The sequence below is a fragment of the Coregonus lavaretus genome (assembly GCF_964263955.1).
Source record: "Coregonus lavaretus genome assembly, chromosome: 1".
In the NCBI taxonomy this organism is placed as follows: domain Eukaryota; kingdom Metazoa; phylum Chordata; class Actinopteri; order Salmoniformes; family Salmonidae; genus Coregonus; species Coregonus lavaretus.
This window is the reverse complement of record NC_139988.1, coordinates 77686194-77703465: the sequence shown is the minus strand read 5'-3', so window position 1 is coordinate 77703465 and position 17272 is coordinate 77686194. Positions and strand designations below refer to the sequence as shown.

Genomic DNA, 17272 nt, shown 5'->3' with positions numbered 1-17272 from the left:
GTGATCGTGTCAGGCGAAAATGATATCAAACGTTTTATCATTGCAACATTTTATGTACAGTAATATTCACCGTGGTTGTCTGAAAGCGTGCTACAGAGTTCACAACTGGTGATTCTTCATCGCAATTGGTTATTCCCCATCATTTGCAACAATGTCAATGAGCGTCACCACTATCTTTCCTTTGCAGTACCTCAAACTGTCGTGATTACCAGCTGAGATAAACTTTTATGAGTTGATTTTACTCCTGGCTTAGAGTTTGTCTTAAAACAGGTTTTATTGATCTTATCTTAACTAATACAACAGAAAAATATGCTTCTGGGAATGTTTTCTACCAGATGTTGGAACAATGCTACAGGGACTTGCTTCCATTTAGCCACAAGCGCATTAGTGAGTCGGGCATGATGCACAAGATCATTAGTGAGGTCAGGCACTGATGTTGGGAGATTAGGCCTGGCTCGCAGTTGGCATTCCAATTCAACCCAAAGGTGTTCGATGGGGTTGAGGTCAGGGCTCTATGCAGGCCGGTTAAGTTCTTCCACACCGATCTTGACAAACCATTTCTGTATGGACCTCGCTTTGTGCACGGGGGCATTGTCATGCTGAAACAGGAAACTCGGTAGTGAGTGTTGCTGCCGAGGACAGATTATTTTTACGCACTACAACACTCGACGGCCCCGTTCTGTGAGCTTGCGTGGCCTACCACTTCACGGCTGAGCCTTTGTTGCTCCTAGACGTTTCCACTTCACAATAACAGCACTTACAGTTGACCGGGGCAGCTCGAGCATGGCAGACATTTGACGAACTGACTTGTTGGAAAGGTGGCATCCTATGACGGTGCAACGTTGAAAGTAATTGAGCATTCTACTGTCAGTGTTTGTCTATGGAGATTGCATGGCTGTGTGCTCGATTTTATACACCTGTCAGCAACGGGTGTGGCTGAAATAGCCGAATCCACTAATTTGAAGGGGTGTCCACATTATTTTGGCCATGTAGTGTGTATATATACAGTACAAGTCAAAAGTTTGGACACACCTACTCATTCAAGGGTTTTTCTTTATTTTTACTATTTTCTACATTGTAGAATAATAGTGAAGACATCAAAACTATGAAATAATATGTGGAATCATGTAGTAACCAAAAAAGTGTTAAACAAATCAAAATATGTTTTATGTTTGAGATTCTTCAAAGTAGCCACCCTTTGCCTTGATGACAGCACACTCAACCAGCTTCACCTGGAATGCTTTTCAAACAGTATTTCCTTCACTATGCAGTCCAACTCATCACAACCCATCTCAATTGGGTTGAGGTCGGGTGATTGTGGAGGCCAGGTCATCTGATGCAGCACTCCATCACTCTCCTTCTTGGTCAAATAGCCCTTACACAGCCTGGAGGTGTGTTGGGTCATTGTCCTGTTGAAAAACAAATGATAGTCCCACTAAGAGCAAATCAGATGGGATGGGTGTATCGCTGCAGAATGCTGTGGTAGCCATGCTGGTTAAGTGTGGCTTGAATTCTAAATAAGTAACAGACAGTGTCACCAGCAAAGCACCCCACACCATCACACCTCCTCCTCTATGCTTCACGGTGGGAACCACACATGCGGAGATCATCCATTCACCTACTATGAGTCTCACAAAGACACAGCGGTTGGAACCAAAAAATCTCACATTTGGACTCATCAGACCAAAGGACAGATTTCCACCGGTCTAATATCCATTGCTCGTGTTTCTTGGCCCAAGCAAGTCTGTTCTTCTTATTGGTGTCCTTTAGTAGTGGTTTCTTTGCAGCAATTTGACCATGAAGGCCTGATTCACGCAGTCTACTCTGAACAGTTGATGTTGAGATGTGTCTGTTACTTGAACTCTGTGAAGCATTTATTTGGGCTGCAATCTGAGGTGCAGTTAACGCTAACAAACTTATCTTCTGCAGCAGAGGTAACTCTTGGTCTTCCTTTCCTGTGACGGTCCTCATGAGAGCCAGTTTAATCGTAGCGCTTGATGGTTTTTGCGACTGCACTTGAAGAAACTTTAAAAGTTCTTGAAATGTTCCGTATTGACTGACCTTCATGTCTTAAAGTAATGATGGACTGTATTTTCTCTTTGCTTATTTGAGCTGTTCTTGCCATAATATGGACTTGGTCTTTTACCAAATAGGGCTATCTTCTGTATACCACCACAACCTTGTCACAACACAACTGATTGGCTCAAACACATTAAGAAGGAAAGAAATTCCACAAATTAACATTTAGCAAGCCACACCTGTTAATTGAAATACATTCCAGGTGACTACCTCATGAAGCTGGTTGAAAGAATGCCAAGAGTGTGCAAAGCTGTCATCAAGGCAAAGGGTGGCTACTTTGAAGGATCTCAAATATAAAATATATTTTGATTTGTTTAACACTTTTATTGTTACTACATACACCACCAGTCAAAGGTTTGGACACACCTACTCATTCAAGTGTTTTCATTATTTTTACAATGTTTTACATTGTATAATAATAGTGAACACATCAAAACTAGTAAAAATAAAGAAAAACCCTGGAATGAGTAGGTGTGTCCAAACTGACTGGTACTGTATATATATATCAACCAAAAGTAAATCAAAACTAGATGTTGAATTGATGCCTGTGCCTAGTGGGAAGAGTCCTACCTAGTCGACAGATATTTAGGAGATATCATGTGCTGTCCTAACTAGTTAAGAGATACCAGCAGCGAGTCAGTGGTTCCTGCACCATAGACAGGAAATTGCTTTGGAGTTGTTGAAAGAATGTTTTGATATTTCTATATAATCAACCCATAAAATATCTAGACCTACCTGCAACAGTATCTCCTTTTTTTTTTTTTTTTTTCATTTATGGGGGGGATGGATCAGCTTAATATTGCAGATAGATTGTATCTTCTATTAATGTAATTGTCTGCGTCACTTCCAACAACATCTGCGTCACTTGCAACAGTATCTCTTGCTCTTTTGAAAATTATTTCATATTCGTGGGTGTCTGAAGCGGACTATAGAGTTCACAGATGGCGATGCCTCCTCGTGATTGGATATTCCCCACAATTTGCAACAATGTCAATGAGTGTCATCACTATCTTTTCTTTGCGTAATTACCAGTTGAAATAAACTTTTATGAGTTGATTTTACTCCTGGCTCAGTTTGTCTGAACAGTGTCTTAACATCATCCTAAAACCTACTCTGAGCTGGGATTTTGTTGTTGTCTTAAAACGGGTTTTAACAGGATTCCTAGGACCTTTTCTGAAACACTTTGTGGATATGGCCCCAGGTCCCCCCTGTCCATGTTATCTCAATGTGTATGATCTAAAAGGCTAAACTGATACTAGAGAAGCACTCCTACTCTGAGACGTTTTATTAATATTGGCCCAGGTGTCCTTCTTTCAGCCTTTTACTTGATAACTTAACTATGATAAATGTATTTAAATGAAATACTAACTGGAGAGCTCATTTACAACTTATAGTCCCCCAGAAGTGTAAAAACACATTACATCATTCAAATTCTCTCTGTTGAAATACTATACATTTCAGATGTAAAAAAAAAAGACTAAACTCCTTTAAACTGATATTTCCATGATGGTGCATCGTCCAAGCGTCCTCTCATAGAACCCCCGATGTGGTGGCGCCCAACATGGGGGGAGAGGTGGGGGAGAGTCCTGTGCCCTGTGTGTGGGGGGGGGACTACGGTGAGAGAAAGGGAGACAACCAGATGTGTGTGTGGGACTGTGGTGAGCATTTCGACGAGGTGTGAGTGTGGGGCTGTGGTGAAACTTGGGGAGAGGTTGAGGTTTGTGTATGGGGCTGTGGTAGGGGTGAGGACTATGTGTGTGTGTGGGGTTATGGTGAAGATTAGATGTGTGTGTAGGACTTTGCTGAGAGTGAGGGAGAGTATAGGATGTGTGTGGGTGGTTTTGGTGAGGCTGAGAGAAAGGATTAGGTGTGTGGGGACGAGGTTTGTGTGTGGGGCTATGGTGAGGGTGAGGAGTGTGTGTGGAGCTATGGTGAGGACGAGATGTGTGTGTGGGGCTGTGGTGAACATGAGGTGTGTGCGTGGGGCTGTGGTGAGAGAAAGATGTGTGAGGATGAGATGTGTGTGTGGGGCTATGATGTAGATGAGGTGTGTGTGTGTGGCTATGATGGGGATGATGTGTGTGTGTGGGACTATGCTGTAGATGAGGTGTGTGTGTGGAGATGTGTTGAGCCAGAGGGTGCAAGCGTGGGAGATAGCGTGGGGAGGGAGCTGGAGCTGGAGCATGAAGTCAGCAGAAGTACTCGTTGGGCTGTCCCTCTATCTTAGCCGTGGCCTCCGAGTCCAGACTGGAGCGGGCCGACAGCAGCCGGTTGGACTCCTCTGGATTGAGTCTGGTCAGGTACTCACCCTCCAACCCTTTAGCCTTGGTTCCGGGGGACAGCGTCTCAAAAGTCACATACGAGTCCTGGATGTCCTTGGACTTCTTGCCCCACATCTTCTGGATGCGCCTCTTGAGCGCGCCACAGCAGACGATGACGGTGAGCGGCACAGCAATGACGCAAGCCACCGTAATCACAATGACGTTGATGAGCTTCTGGGTGCCAGCGGCACTGGCCGCCTCGTCGGTGGAGAAGATGACGCACTGCTCCTTCTTGGGGATCAGGCCCCGGACACACACGCAGGCAATGTACTTGGTCTTGGGCACCAGGCCCTCGATGAAGACCCGATTCTGGCCCGCCGCCACGTTGATCTTGCGCATGTCTCGCTCGCCGAAGACGGCATAGAGCACACTGAAGGCTGTGGTGTTCTTGGCCTTGGGTGCCCGCCAGTTCAGGGTGATGGTGTTCTCCGTGTCGCCCAACACCTTGACCGAGCGAACTATCCGGTCCGGGTCATACTGGGCCTGAGCCAGGTTGCTCAGGTTGGTCTTCTCCAGCTCCAGGAGTCCGTCTGGACTGGGCAACCTGGCTTGTCCAGGGGTGGCTCTATCTGCCACACTTCCCACTCCCTCAGGCTCAGGGCTGGAGTCCACCACAGCAGGTGGGGGTGGAGGGGTGGGGGTGGGAACCACTAACCTAGCCACAAGTTTCTCCTGGTATGCTACCTTCCCCATCCCGTTGGGTTTCTTGACTTTGTTTTTTTTTACAGCAGCAGCAACCACGCTGGTTTGGTTGTTGTTATTGTCGGGTTTTGGGGGAGCGTCGGAGATGACCAGGGAGATGACGGTCTCTGCAATTCCAGCGTAGTTAGTGGCCGTGCAGACGTACTTCCCTGAGTCACGGTAGGACACGGCTGGGACACTGAGGATGGACCAGATGATGCCTTCCTTGGAGTTCTCCTGCTGGACTGTAGAGCAAGAGAAGAGACATGGACATACTATTAGTCAGAGTAAAAAATAAAAATACTAAATACTAAAAAGTCATACAAAGACAGGGGAGATTCCCATTGAAAGTGTTTTTTAATCCAGGGGCCATATCCACAAAGCGTCTCAGAAAAGGTCCTAGGAATCCTGTTAAAACCAGTTTTAAGACAAAAAATAACTCTCAGAGTAGGTTTTAGGATGATGTTAAGACACTGCTCAGACAAACTCTGAGCCAGGAGTAATTTCAATTCGTAAAAGTTTACCTCAGCTGGTAGTCACAACAGTTTAAGGTACAGCAAAGGAAAGATAGTGATGACGCTCATTGACATGCAATGTTGCAAATGATGGGGAATAACTAATCGCGAGGAGGCATTGCCAGCTGTGAACTCTATAGCACGCTTCAGACAACTACGGCCTAACACAGTCTTTATGAAGTCAAGAAGCTACTACTACTTGCTAGCTAGCTACATTGATTAGCTAGGTTCACAATGTAAACAAAAGCAACTTGTGTAATTAGACAATAATTTAGTACAACCACTAGCAACAATTTAATGAGTATTTTTGAAAAACTGGACCAAAGCTATTGTAGTTATGCATAATCGATTAATATGGTACAGTACAGTAGAAAATAGAATAAAGACGCTCTTCCCCTCTGCTCCTCTCCGCTCTCAAAACAACGCGCTCTGTTAAGCAGGTAGAACAGCACATTGACACGACGCTGATGGCAAAGCAACGCGACGTGTAGTGGAGCTGAAGAGTTATAGTAGAGCTGAAGTGTTATACTCACACAGACACAGAGAGAGAAAGGAATAGAAGCACACATACACAAATCCCTTGCTGACTCACCTGTCCCATTCAGGGCTTTCCCTTCCGCCCTCCGCCAGGCCAGATCCGGGCTGGGAACGCCAATGGTTCCGCAGCGCAGCAGCACGTTGTTTCCCACGGCGCCGTGGACGCGTGCCATCGCTGTGTGGATGCGCGGCGCCTGGCACCTCCGTAGCTCGGCGTCGCTGAACAGAACACCTGACAGGCTCTCGGGAGCGGCGCAGCGGAGGCGTGTGTCGATGAATGCTACGGAGAGCGTTGGCGACTTCTGGAACTGGACCAGGTCATACAGGCGGCAGTCACACACCCAGGGGTTGTCATGGAGACCTGGATGGTTTAAGTTCAACTCATTAATTCACATGGCAGAATACAATTGAACTCTGAATTCTGTGATGAATAAAATAAAAAAGGATACTAATGAGGGTTGGTGGGGTCAGAGGTGAGGGGAGAACGTAAAAGTTACAGTATGAAGTGGAGGGGACATTATAAGAAAGGCCCAGAGTTTTTCCTGGGCCTGGTCACTTTACAAACACATCGTGAATGAAAGGAATGACAGTGTCTCTCTGGTTGCACAGCTTTACTGTACAGCTACAGATGACTGCTGTGGATGTCTGTGTGAGGATTACTTACATTCTAGAATAAACTACAATGCGGGTGTGGTGATGATGACAACGATAATGATGACGGCGACGACGATGGTTCAATTGGGATTTAGGCAGTGATTGCACAATATTCAGATTATGTTGACTTTTTCAGAGGATTTGGGAACACGTCACACATTTGTCTGTATATCTCAATTTTTTTCTAAATTTGGAGGGATTTTTCAACCAACAACTGAGTGACTAAAATATATATATTTTTTATCTCAAGTGTTTTTTTTTTACCAGTAAATTGACTGAGAACACATTATCATTTACAGCAACAACCTGGGTAATAGTTTCAGGGGAGAGGAGGGGGGATGAATGAGCCAATTGGAAGCTGGGGATGATTAGGTGGCCATGATGGTATGAGGACCAGATTGGACATTTTGCCAGGACACCGGGGCTAACACCCCTACTCTTACAATAAGTGCCATGGGATCTTTAGAGACCACAGAGAGTCAGGACACCCGTTTAACATCCCATCCGAAAAACAGCACCCTACACAGGGCAATGTTCCCAATCACTGCCCTGGGGTATTGGGATATTTTTCTTGACCAGTAGAAAGAGTACTTCCTACTGGCCCTCCAACACCACTTACCAGCAGCATCTGGTCTCCCATCCAGGGACCAACCCTGCTTAGCTTTAGAGGCAAGCCAGTAGTAGGATGTAGGGTGGTATGCTGCTGGCCAATGATGATGACAACGATAATGGCAACAATTATGGTTAAATTGGGATTTAGGGAGTGATTGCACAATACTCAGATCATGTTGGCTTTTTCAGAGGATTTGGGAACATATCACACATTCGTCTGTATACAGTATCTCTTTTTTTCTCAATTTGGAGAGATTTTTCAACCAACAACTGAGTGACTGAAAAAGATCTAGCTTCCTTAAGCAATTTTTTATCACAAGTGGTAGAGGCATTCATATGATGGAAAACATGCCTGATCTGGATGTATGATTGTCTTGTGGCTGCCTTCCAGCCACATCTCCCTTGTAAATGAGAGTGTATCTCAATGGTACATGCGATCACCTGCTTAATTGTTAGATAAATATCAGGAAAAATCGCTCTCCCTTACCAAGTATCATTTTGGAGCTCTCTGCGCTCTGCACAGGTTTAACCGCTAGCCAGGTGGCGAGCACCTCGGCCGGGACAGTCAGGAGGTTGTTGCTGGACAGATCCAGGTAGGTCAGGTTTTTTATATAAATTGTGGCGTCTGCGGGAACTGAGGTCAACTGGTTGTTGTGCAAGTCGAGCAGCCTGAGGCTGGACATATCCATAAGAGACTCCCAGGGGAATGCGGTGAGGGCATTCCCATCCAGTCGCAGCTCCTCCAGATTTAGCATCCCACGGAAACTGTCCGGGTTGAGGGCGGACAGCACATTGAAGGACATCCAGAGGAACTCCAGATTGGGGAGGTAGCTGAAGGCTTTGCTTGGGATCCGATGGATGGCTGTTTTCTCGATGCGCAGCTTGGACGTGTCCACGGGGAAACTGGCAGGCACAAGGGAGATCTCGGGGTCATTGCAAATGACGCTCCTGAGGAAACAACGGGATGTGTTAAACCTAGGCTTATGTTATTTAAATAAAAATGTGTGAGGAAAGGAACACAAATTATTATTATTTTAACTGTCTTTTTGTAAAAAGAATTTTTTATTATTGGTGTAAATTATTTATGTGAAATGCCAAATTGGGTTTTCATATAAGTTAATTAATATAGGCTATGTGCCAATTAATATTATAATTATGGTATTGTAATTATAGTCAACTGATTCAAAAGCCTACATGTAGGCCTAACACTCTCACTAAAAACTAAACTCAGAGAGATTGACAGAGATGGAGAGTTGGTCAGTGTGCCTTTGCAAGATAATCCTGCATTAAATAAAATTGGACATCATGCACTCCCAATAATTCACTTTGTCCACGTGCTGATTTCACAGTGAGGGGTCAACATCTGTAATCATGCGAGAAAAGCCTCTTCAATTAAACGGAATGCGTCTGCACAAACAAATAAAACCATGCACATAAAGCGACAATTTGGTTTGGTTCGTTTCTTCTACTCACCTGGCCAAAGATCCATCACTCAGGTTGTGAAAAAAACAGCTGCACTGTGACGGGCACGCGCTCACCGAGGAGGGTAGCGCACCTGTCGCCAGGTAGAGTCCCAGGACGAACGCGAGGAACATTTTGGCCCACTTTTATGCGTGCACTGCACAGCTAGTCTGCATGCATCCAGTCAGCACCCATTGAAGCCAAACAGACCTGCGTTTGTCATTTACTGAAATATCATCTGCACGGTTTTGTCCCACGGCTTCGCGCTCCCATAGTGATCAGACTGCTATGAGTCCCGAGATAAAAAGGATAGACAAGGATTAGCGAAAGGGACTGCAGTTTTTTCATCTGGATGCATATTTCATCCTGGAATCCGATAGGCTGCGCAGAGACGTCCCTATTTATTATCACACAAAATACTTCCGAAATGGTCATAATCCACTGTGATGTTGTTTGTCTTTTTTTTCTCCCCCACAAATTCAGTTTGTTAATTTGAGCCCTGCCGTGACTGGTAATCTGTTGTTGGGCTGCGCTGGTTTTGCCACGGTGTGGCACCATGGTAAAATTGGTTTGAGAATCGATGTTGGCCAGACATTCGGACCTTCAAACTTAGATAGCTCGCAAACGATTTGACCTACATAACTCAGGTTATGCTCTTTATGATTGAAAAAAATGTGTACAACATTGCACAGGTCTTATTTTACCGATTCCGACCCGAGTTTCATAATCCCATGGCAGGGGTTTAGTCAGCCTGGGGCATGTCAATGCCTCTAGTTTGGGACCATCAACAAAGTGCATGATCACAATATTCAAATTCCAATAGCTCTTCAACCACGTGATTTAGCAACCTAATTTCAACTGTCCATTATTCCTCATATAGAGAGGCATGTTGCACACACTTTGGTTGCCTCATAAAATGATTCAATTTTTTAAAATTCTATATTTATAAAAAACACTTAAAATTCAATGGCCCCTTGATCACATGACCTCGGCATCTCAAACCAACTTTGTATTGTTCAAAGAGTAGGGACACACATTGCACACCCTTTGGTTTCATAAAGCTTACACGATTTTATACAAATATTTGAAACTTTAGAATTTCAATAGCTCTTTAACCACGTGACTCGTTTCAACTGTCCATTATTCCTTGTATAGAGAGACATGTTGCACACACTTTAGTTCTAAAAAAGTATTCATTTTATTTATATATACAGTACCAGTCAAAAGTTTGGACACACCTACTCATTCCAGAGTTTTTCTTTATTTTTGCTATTTTCTACATTGTAGAATAATAGTGAAGACATCAAAACTATGGAATAACATGTGGAATCATGTAGTTACCAAAAAAGTGTTAAACAAATCAAAATATATTTTAGATTTTAGATTCTTCAAAGTAGCCAACCTTTGCCTTGATGACAGCTTTGCACATGCTTGGCATTCTCTCAACCAGCTTCACCTGGAATGCTTTTCCAACAGTCTTGAAGGAGTTCCTACATACGCTGAGCACTTGTTGGCTGCTTTTCCTTCACTCTGCAGTCCGACTCATCCCAAACCATCGCAATTGGATTGAGGTCGGGGGATTGTGGAGGCCAGGTCATCTGATGCAGCACTCCATCACTCTCCTTCTTGGTAAAATAGCCCTTACACAGCCTGGAGGTGTGTTGGTCATTGTCCTGTTGAAAAACAAATGATAGTCCCACTAAGCCCAAACCAGATGGGTTGGCATATCACTGCAGAATGCTCTGGTAGCCATGCTGGTTAAGTATGCCTTGAATTCTAAATAAATCACAGACAGTGTCACCAGCAAAGCACCCTCACACCATAACACCTCCTCCTCCATGCTTTACAGTGGTAACTCTAATGAACTTATCCTCTGCAGCAGAGGTAACTCTGGGTCTTCCATTCCTGTTGTGGTCCTCATGAGAGACAGTTTCATCATAGCGCTTCATGGTTTTTGCGACTGCACTTGAAGAGACTTTCAAAGTTCTTGTAATTTTCCGTATTGACTGACCTTCATGTCTTAAAGTAATGATGGACTGTTGTTTCTCTTTGCTTATTTGAGCTGTTCTTGCCATAATATGGACATGGTCTTTTACCAAATAGGGCAATCTTCTGTATACCACCCCAACCTTGTCACAACACAACTGATTGGCTCAAACGCATTAAGAAATTCCACACAAGGCACACCTGTTAAGAAGGCACACCTGTTAATTGAAATGCATTCCAGGTGACTATCTCATGAAGCTGGTTGAGAGAATGTCAAGAGTGTGCAAAGCTGTCATCAAGGCAAAGGGTAGCTATTTGAAGAATCTCAAATACAAAATACATTTTGATTTGTTTAACACTTTTTTGGTTACTACATGTTTCTGTATGTGTTATTTCATAGTTTTGATGTCTTCACTACTATTCTACAATGTAAAAAAGAGTAAAAATAAAGAAAAATGTTTGAATGAATAGGTGTGTCCAAACATTTGACTGGTAGTGTATATTTTAAGAATATAATGGAATATAACCAAATACTTGTGTTTCTCCTAGAATAAAATCTTACAATGTAACAACAGTTTTAGTAAGTAATAGGCTACAGTCCAGTTTCAGCTTCTTCTGACAAAGTAGAAACAATAAAAAGTGTATTTTTTTGAGTGTGTATATTCAGGACACAGGAAAAGCAATTTTTACACTATTGTTCTAAATGTATCACCCTCTTCTTATTAATCCTCATCTTTCAGTTCATTCAAATTCAATTGTAATACATTTTGTACCTCTAGTTCAACAACTCCAAATCGCTTTTGCATGCGCTCCAAAGTGATAACTTGAAATAACATTATATAGTTTAATTAAATAACCAAAAGGAAACAATTGATTATATTATCCTGTTGGTAATATTATGTGAATACGGCCTCATGTAAAATCATTGTCAAAAGCGAAAGAGATACTTTTGCATCACAAACATGTGCTGTTAGATTACAATATTATTTTTCTGCCCGTTAGGAACAATGTAAACAACACCAAATAAATTATAAGTAATACCAGAGAGTCTGTTCTAATGAAAAATTCATTGTAAAGCCTTTATTACAGCATAGCAAGAGCCTTGGTGATCAATATTAAACAAACACTGAAACAGGCAACATAAGCAGGAACAGAAGCATAGGGCTGAGTGACTCACTCATTCCTGGCTTTCGTTCAAAATAATTTATATTGTAATGCAGGGCTAAAGACACATTCTTTCTGATTGTCTTTAGCATATGCAGTCTCTCTCCTCTTGCTACAGCTAATTTAGTTTGAATTATTATGTGGATTATAAGACATTGACATATTTGAAGAGATTGATGCATTTTTCATTAGGGTAAATCAGGTCTGTAATATTGAGTTAGAAATGTACAACTTTAGAGGACTTAAGCCTCGAATAAATTGCAAGTTTATCCCTTTTTGGCCATTAGGCTACACTTTAAAATAGGACTCAACTTTGACTGACATCTATCGGTAGTCTAAACTGTGGCACAAATTGGGGGATTTTTCACACCTAGCCAAGCTATTAAACGATCCTTTTGTAAATTAATGGATGTGTGAATGTTTCTGTCCGAGAGTCTCTCTCCTCTTGCACTAGTCCTGCATCAGGCCTTGGAGGCAAGCAAACAGCCTACTGTCCACCTGGTAATTGTGAGGTACCAAAGGACAAAGCCTCACCTATAGATGGATTGGTGGTTTCAGAGAGAAGCCAGCTGCGAGCCTGCACAGCAATTTGAAGAAATCGAGTGATGAATGGACTGTTTTTGAAATTATTGTTGTAGTATATTTATTTGTTGTCTAATATTAGAATTTGAGTTGTCATCGAATTGAGTTGTCAATATGCTGCATTGCATTGTGAAAATAAAAATATACAGTCCTTAATTCATGGCATGGTTTCTTTTTAGCCAAATGTTGAATAGACATGCAGACAAATTAAGTAATGCAGGAAAATAGGAATAATAGCCTACTGTCTTTAGTCATAAAAAGAATTAGGCTAAATAAATGTATGTTATTTTGTTGGGTAACGGATTGGCTCTCGGCGGCTTCTATCTTCAATATAATAATTCATTCAAAAGGTTAAACCCATAGGTCTTAGGCCTGCAGTAAATGCAATTAGGTTACTAGGTTCATTTTTCATTAGGTTATAATAATCCATGCCTTCTGGGAATGTTATAAAGTCCAAAGGTTATGGGCAGAGTTAGAAAGTTGGCTGTCAAAGGTATTACAATGGAAATAAACGTTTAATATGTCTGTCTGCATATTTAAAGACATGGCATATAAGGGTGCAGTGATATACCCTATGGGTTGGATGATACTTTTCTCATCAAACATCTTGAACATGTATTCTTAAAAACTGGAAATCATCCAATGTCCGCCTTTAAATGCTTTATTATCCAAATGTTGAAAGTGCGTGGGCAACGGAGAGAAACAGTTGTCGTTTGTATGTGTATGTTTTGTATTGTCAAAAAGAAGTGACAAGCTTGCAACATCTGATTATTCATTATGAGTAGGATTTATTTTGTTTTGATTCTTCATTGTAACTATAATGTCACAAATAATTGAACACACACACACACACACACAACATGAGCAGATTCACTTGGTCAAAACATTTCTTTATTAAAGACGATCAGAAATAATGTTTACATTTTCTACGCCGGTGGCTGGACGGTGTTCGCGCTTGTTGGATGTATCTCCGCCTTGTGGTTTGTCATTAACCGACTGGCCGGTGTTGCCCGGAGCTCCCCCATCTGATAGTGCCGTCGAAGGAGCACAGCATGAGGAGAAAGGCAATCAACGATGTTCGCATGTCAAGAGCCGTGGAAGCCGAAGACAGCGACCTGACGCAAAGCAGTCTACACTCCCAACGAGAGGCCCGGAGCGGATACAAACAACGAATAGTTTCGCCGTCCTGGAGCCTGATCTTCCTGCACCTTCGTCGCTGGGGGTGTCTGCGGCCGCAGTGCCTACTACTATGATTTCGAAGTAGACGTCGAGCGGGCTTCTCGATCTGTCGGAGGCCTGCATCCTGTGAAGCGTGGGAGTGGGCGGATTTCCTCGTCCTTTTCGCCAGCCCTGATTTTGGGCAGCTCCATGGTAAGAAATGTGACCGTTCCTGAAGCAAAAACAATGTCCTATCCCAGAGCTAGAGTAAATTACATTACTAAGCTGCTCCCGAATGTACTACGTCAGGTTATGGAAATCGATTCTATTGTAGTCCATGTGGGTTTTAATGATATTATGAAGGGCAGCTCTGAACAGTTGAAATTAGATTTTTAAAAGCTGATTGACTCTCTGCAGGAGACTAACAAAAAACCCATAATATCAGGCCCTGTGCCCTCTCTGAATCGTGGCATTGAACGCTTTAGCAGGATTCTTGCTCTTCACAACTGGCTACGTGATTATTGCATCTACTGCTGCTAAGCTTCCCAGTAAAGCAATAAAAACAAGTAAGCATTCCAGAAGAAAAAAGTGCTCAAAATAGCCCACGTTAACATATGTAGCTTAAGAAACAAGGTTCATGAAATCAATAATTTGCTAGTAACAGATGACATTCATATTCTGACTATCTCTGAAACTCACTTAGATAATACCTTTGATGATATAGTGGTAGCAATACAAAGTTATAACATTTACAGAAAATATAGAAATGCCAATGGTGGAGGTGTTGCTGTTTATATTCAGAACCACATTCCTGTGAAGATTAGATGTTAAATACTGTTGAAGTAATATGGCTACAGGTTAATCTGCCTCACCTAAAGCCAATTCTGGTGGGAGCTGCTATAGACCACCAAGTGCTAACAGTCAGTATCTGGATAACATGTGAAATGCTTGATAACGTATGTGATATCAATAGAGAGGTATACTTTCTGGGTGATTTAAATATTGACTGGCTTTCATCAGGCTGCCCACTCAAGAGAAAGCTTCAAACTGTAACCAGTGCCTGCTACCTGGTTCAGGTTATCAGTCAACCTTACAAACAGTACAGGAATGAAATCATCATAATGTATTGATCATATCTTTACTAATGCTGCAGAGATTTGCAGAGATTTGTTTGAAAGCAGTATTCAAATCCATTGGATTTAGTGATCACAATATAGTAGCCATATCTAGGAAAACCAGAGTTCCAAAGGCTGGGGCTAATATTGTGTATAAGAGGTCATACAATATGTTTTATAGTGATTCCTATGTTGTTGATGTAAATAATATATGTTGGTCCGTGGTGTGTAATCAAATCAAATCAAATTTCATTTGTCATATACACGGTTTAGCAGATGTTATTGCGGGTGTAGTGAAATGCTTGTGCTTCTAGCTCCAACACTGCAGTAATATCTAACAAGCAATATCTAACAATTTCACAACATATACCCAATAGAAACAAATCTAGTAAGGAATGGAATTTAAGAATGTATACATATATGGACAAGCAATGACAGAGCGGCATGGACTAAGATACAGTAGAATATTATAGAATAGAGTACAGTATATACAGTGGGGAGAACAAGTTTTAAATACACTGCCAATTTTGCAGGTTTTCCTACTTACAAAGCATGTAGAGGTCTGTAATTTTTATCATAGGTACACTTCAACTGTGAGAGACGGAATCTAAAACAAAAATCCAGAAAATCACATTGTATGATTTTTAAGTAATTCATTTGCATTTTATTGCATGACATAAGTATTTGATACATCAGAAAAGCAGAACTTAATATTTGGTACAGAAACCTTTGTTTGCAATTACAGAGATCATACGTTTCCTGTAGGTCTTGACCAGGTTTGCACACACTGCAGCAGGGATTTTGGCCCACTCCTCCCTACAGACCTTCTCCAGATCCTTCAGGTTTCGGGGCTGTCGCTGGGCAATACGGACTTTCAGCTCCCTCCAAAGATTTTCTATTGGGTTCAGGTCTGGAGACTGGCTAGGCCACTCCAGGACCTTGAGATGCTTCTTACGGAGCCACTCCTTAGTTGCCCTGGCTGTGTGTTTCGAGTCGTTGTCATGCTGGAAGACCCAGCCACGACCCATCTTCAATGCTCTTACTGAGGGAAGGAGGTTGTTGGCCAAGATCTCGCGATACATGGCCCCATCCATCCTCCCCTCAATACGGTGCAGTCGTCCTGTCCCCTTTGCAGAAAAGCATCCCCAAAGAATGTTGTTTCCACCTCCATGCTTCATGGTTGGGATGGTGTTCTTGGGGTTGTACTCATCCTTCTTCTTCCTCCAAACATGGCGAGTGGAGTTTAGACCAAAAAGCTCTATTTCTGTCTCATCAGACCACATGACCTTCTCCCATTCCTCCTCTGGATCATCCAGATGGTCATTGGCAAACTTCAGATGGGCCTGGACATGCGCTGGCTTGAGCAGGGGGACCTTGCGTGCACTGCAGGATTTTAATCCATGACGGTGTAGTGTGTTACTAATGGTTTTCTTTGCAAATGAATTAAATGCATGAATTACTTAAAAATCATACAATGTGATTTTCTGGATTTTTGTTTTAGATTCCGTCTCTCACAGTTGAAGTGTACCTATGATAAAAATTACAGACCTCTACATGCTTTGTAAGTAGGAAAACCTGCAAAATCGGCAGTGTATCAAATACTTGTTCTCCCCACTGTACATATGAGATGAGTAGTGCAAGATATGTAAACATTATTAAAGTGACTAGTGTTCCATTTCTTAAAGTGGCCAGTGATTTCAATAGGCAGCAGCAGCCTCTAATGTGCTAGTGATGGCTATTTAACAGTCTGATGGCCTTGAGATAGAAGCTGTTTTTCATTCTCTCTGTCCCAGCTTTGATGCCCCTGTACTGACCTCGCCTTCTGGATGATAGCGGGATGAACAGGCAGTGGCTCGGGTGGTTGATGTCCTTGATGATCTTTTTGGCCTTCCTGTGACATCGGGTGCTGTAGGTGTCTTGGAGGGCGGGTAGTTTGCCCCCGGTAATGCGTTTGGCAGACCGCACTACCCTCTGGAGAGCCCTGCAGTTGCGGGCGGTGCAGTTGCCATACCAGGCGGTGATACAGCCCGACAGGATGCTCTCAATTGTGCATCTGTAAAAGTTTGTGAGGGTTTTAGGTGCCAAGCCAAATTTCTTCAGCCTCCTGAGGTTGAAGAGGCTCTGTTGCGCCTTCTTCACCACACTGTCTGCGTGGGTGGACCATTTCAGTTTGTCAGTGATGTGTACGCCAAGGAACTTGAAGCTTTCCACCTTCTCCACTGCGGTCCCTTCGATGTGGATATGGGGGTGCACCCTCTGCTGTTTCCTGAAGTCCACGATCATCTCCTTTGTTTTGTTGGTGTTGAGTGAGGTTATTTTCCTGGCACCATACTCCCAGAGCCCTCACCTCCTCCCTGTAGGGGGTCTCGTAATTGTTGGTAACCAAGCCTACTACTGTTGTGTCGTC

The 17272-nt window shown here is 42.8% G+C and overlaps 1 protein-coding gene across 1 annotated transcript; it reads right to left on the bottom strand.

Annotated features, from left to right (window-relative positions):
• Positions 1-4268: 4268 nt before the first annotated feature.
• LOC311131684 (leucine-rich repeat, immunoglobulin-like domain and transmembrane domain-containing protein 1) lies at positions 4269-8994 on the bottom strand (the record flags this gene model as incomplete). Its single annotated transcript, XM_084164793.1, has 4 exons — positions 4269-5326; positions 6189-6494; positions 7887-8347; positions 8873-8994. 4 exons carry the CDS (start codon positions 8992-8994, stop codon positions 4269-4271), a joined length of 1947 nt encoding a protein of 648 aa, XP_084020919.1.
• Positions 8995-17272: the final 8278 nt, after the last annotated feature.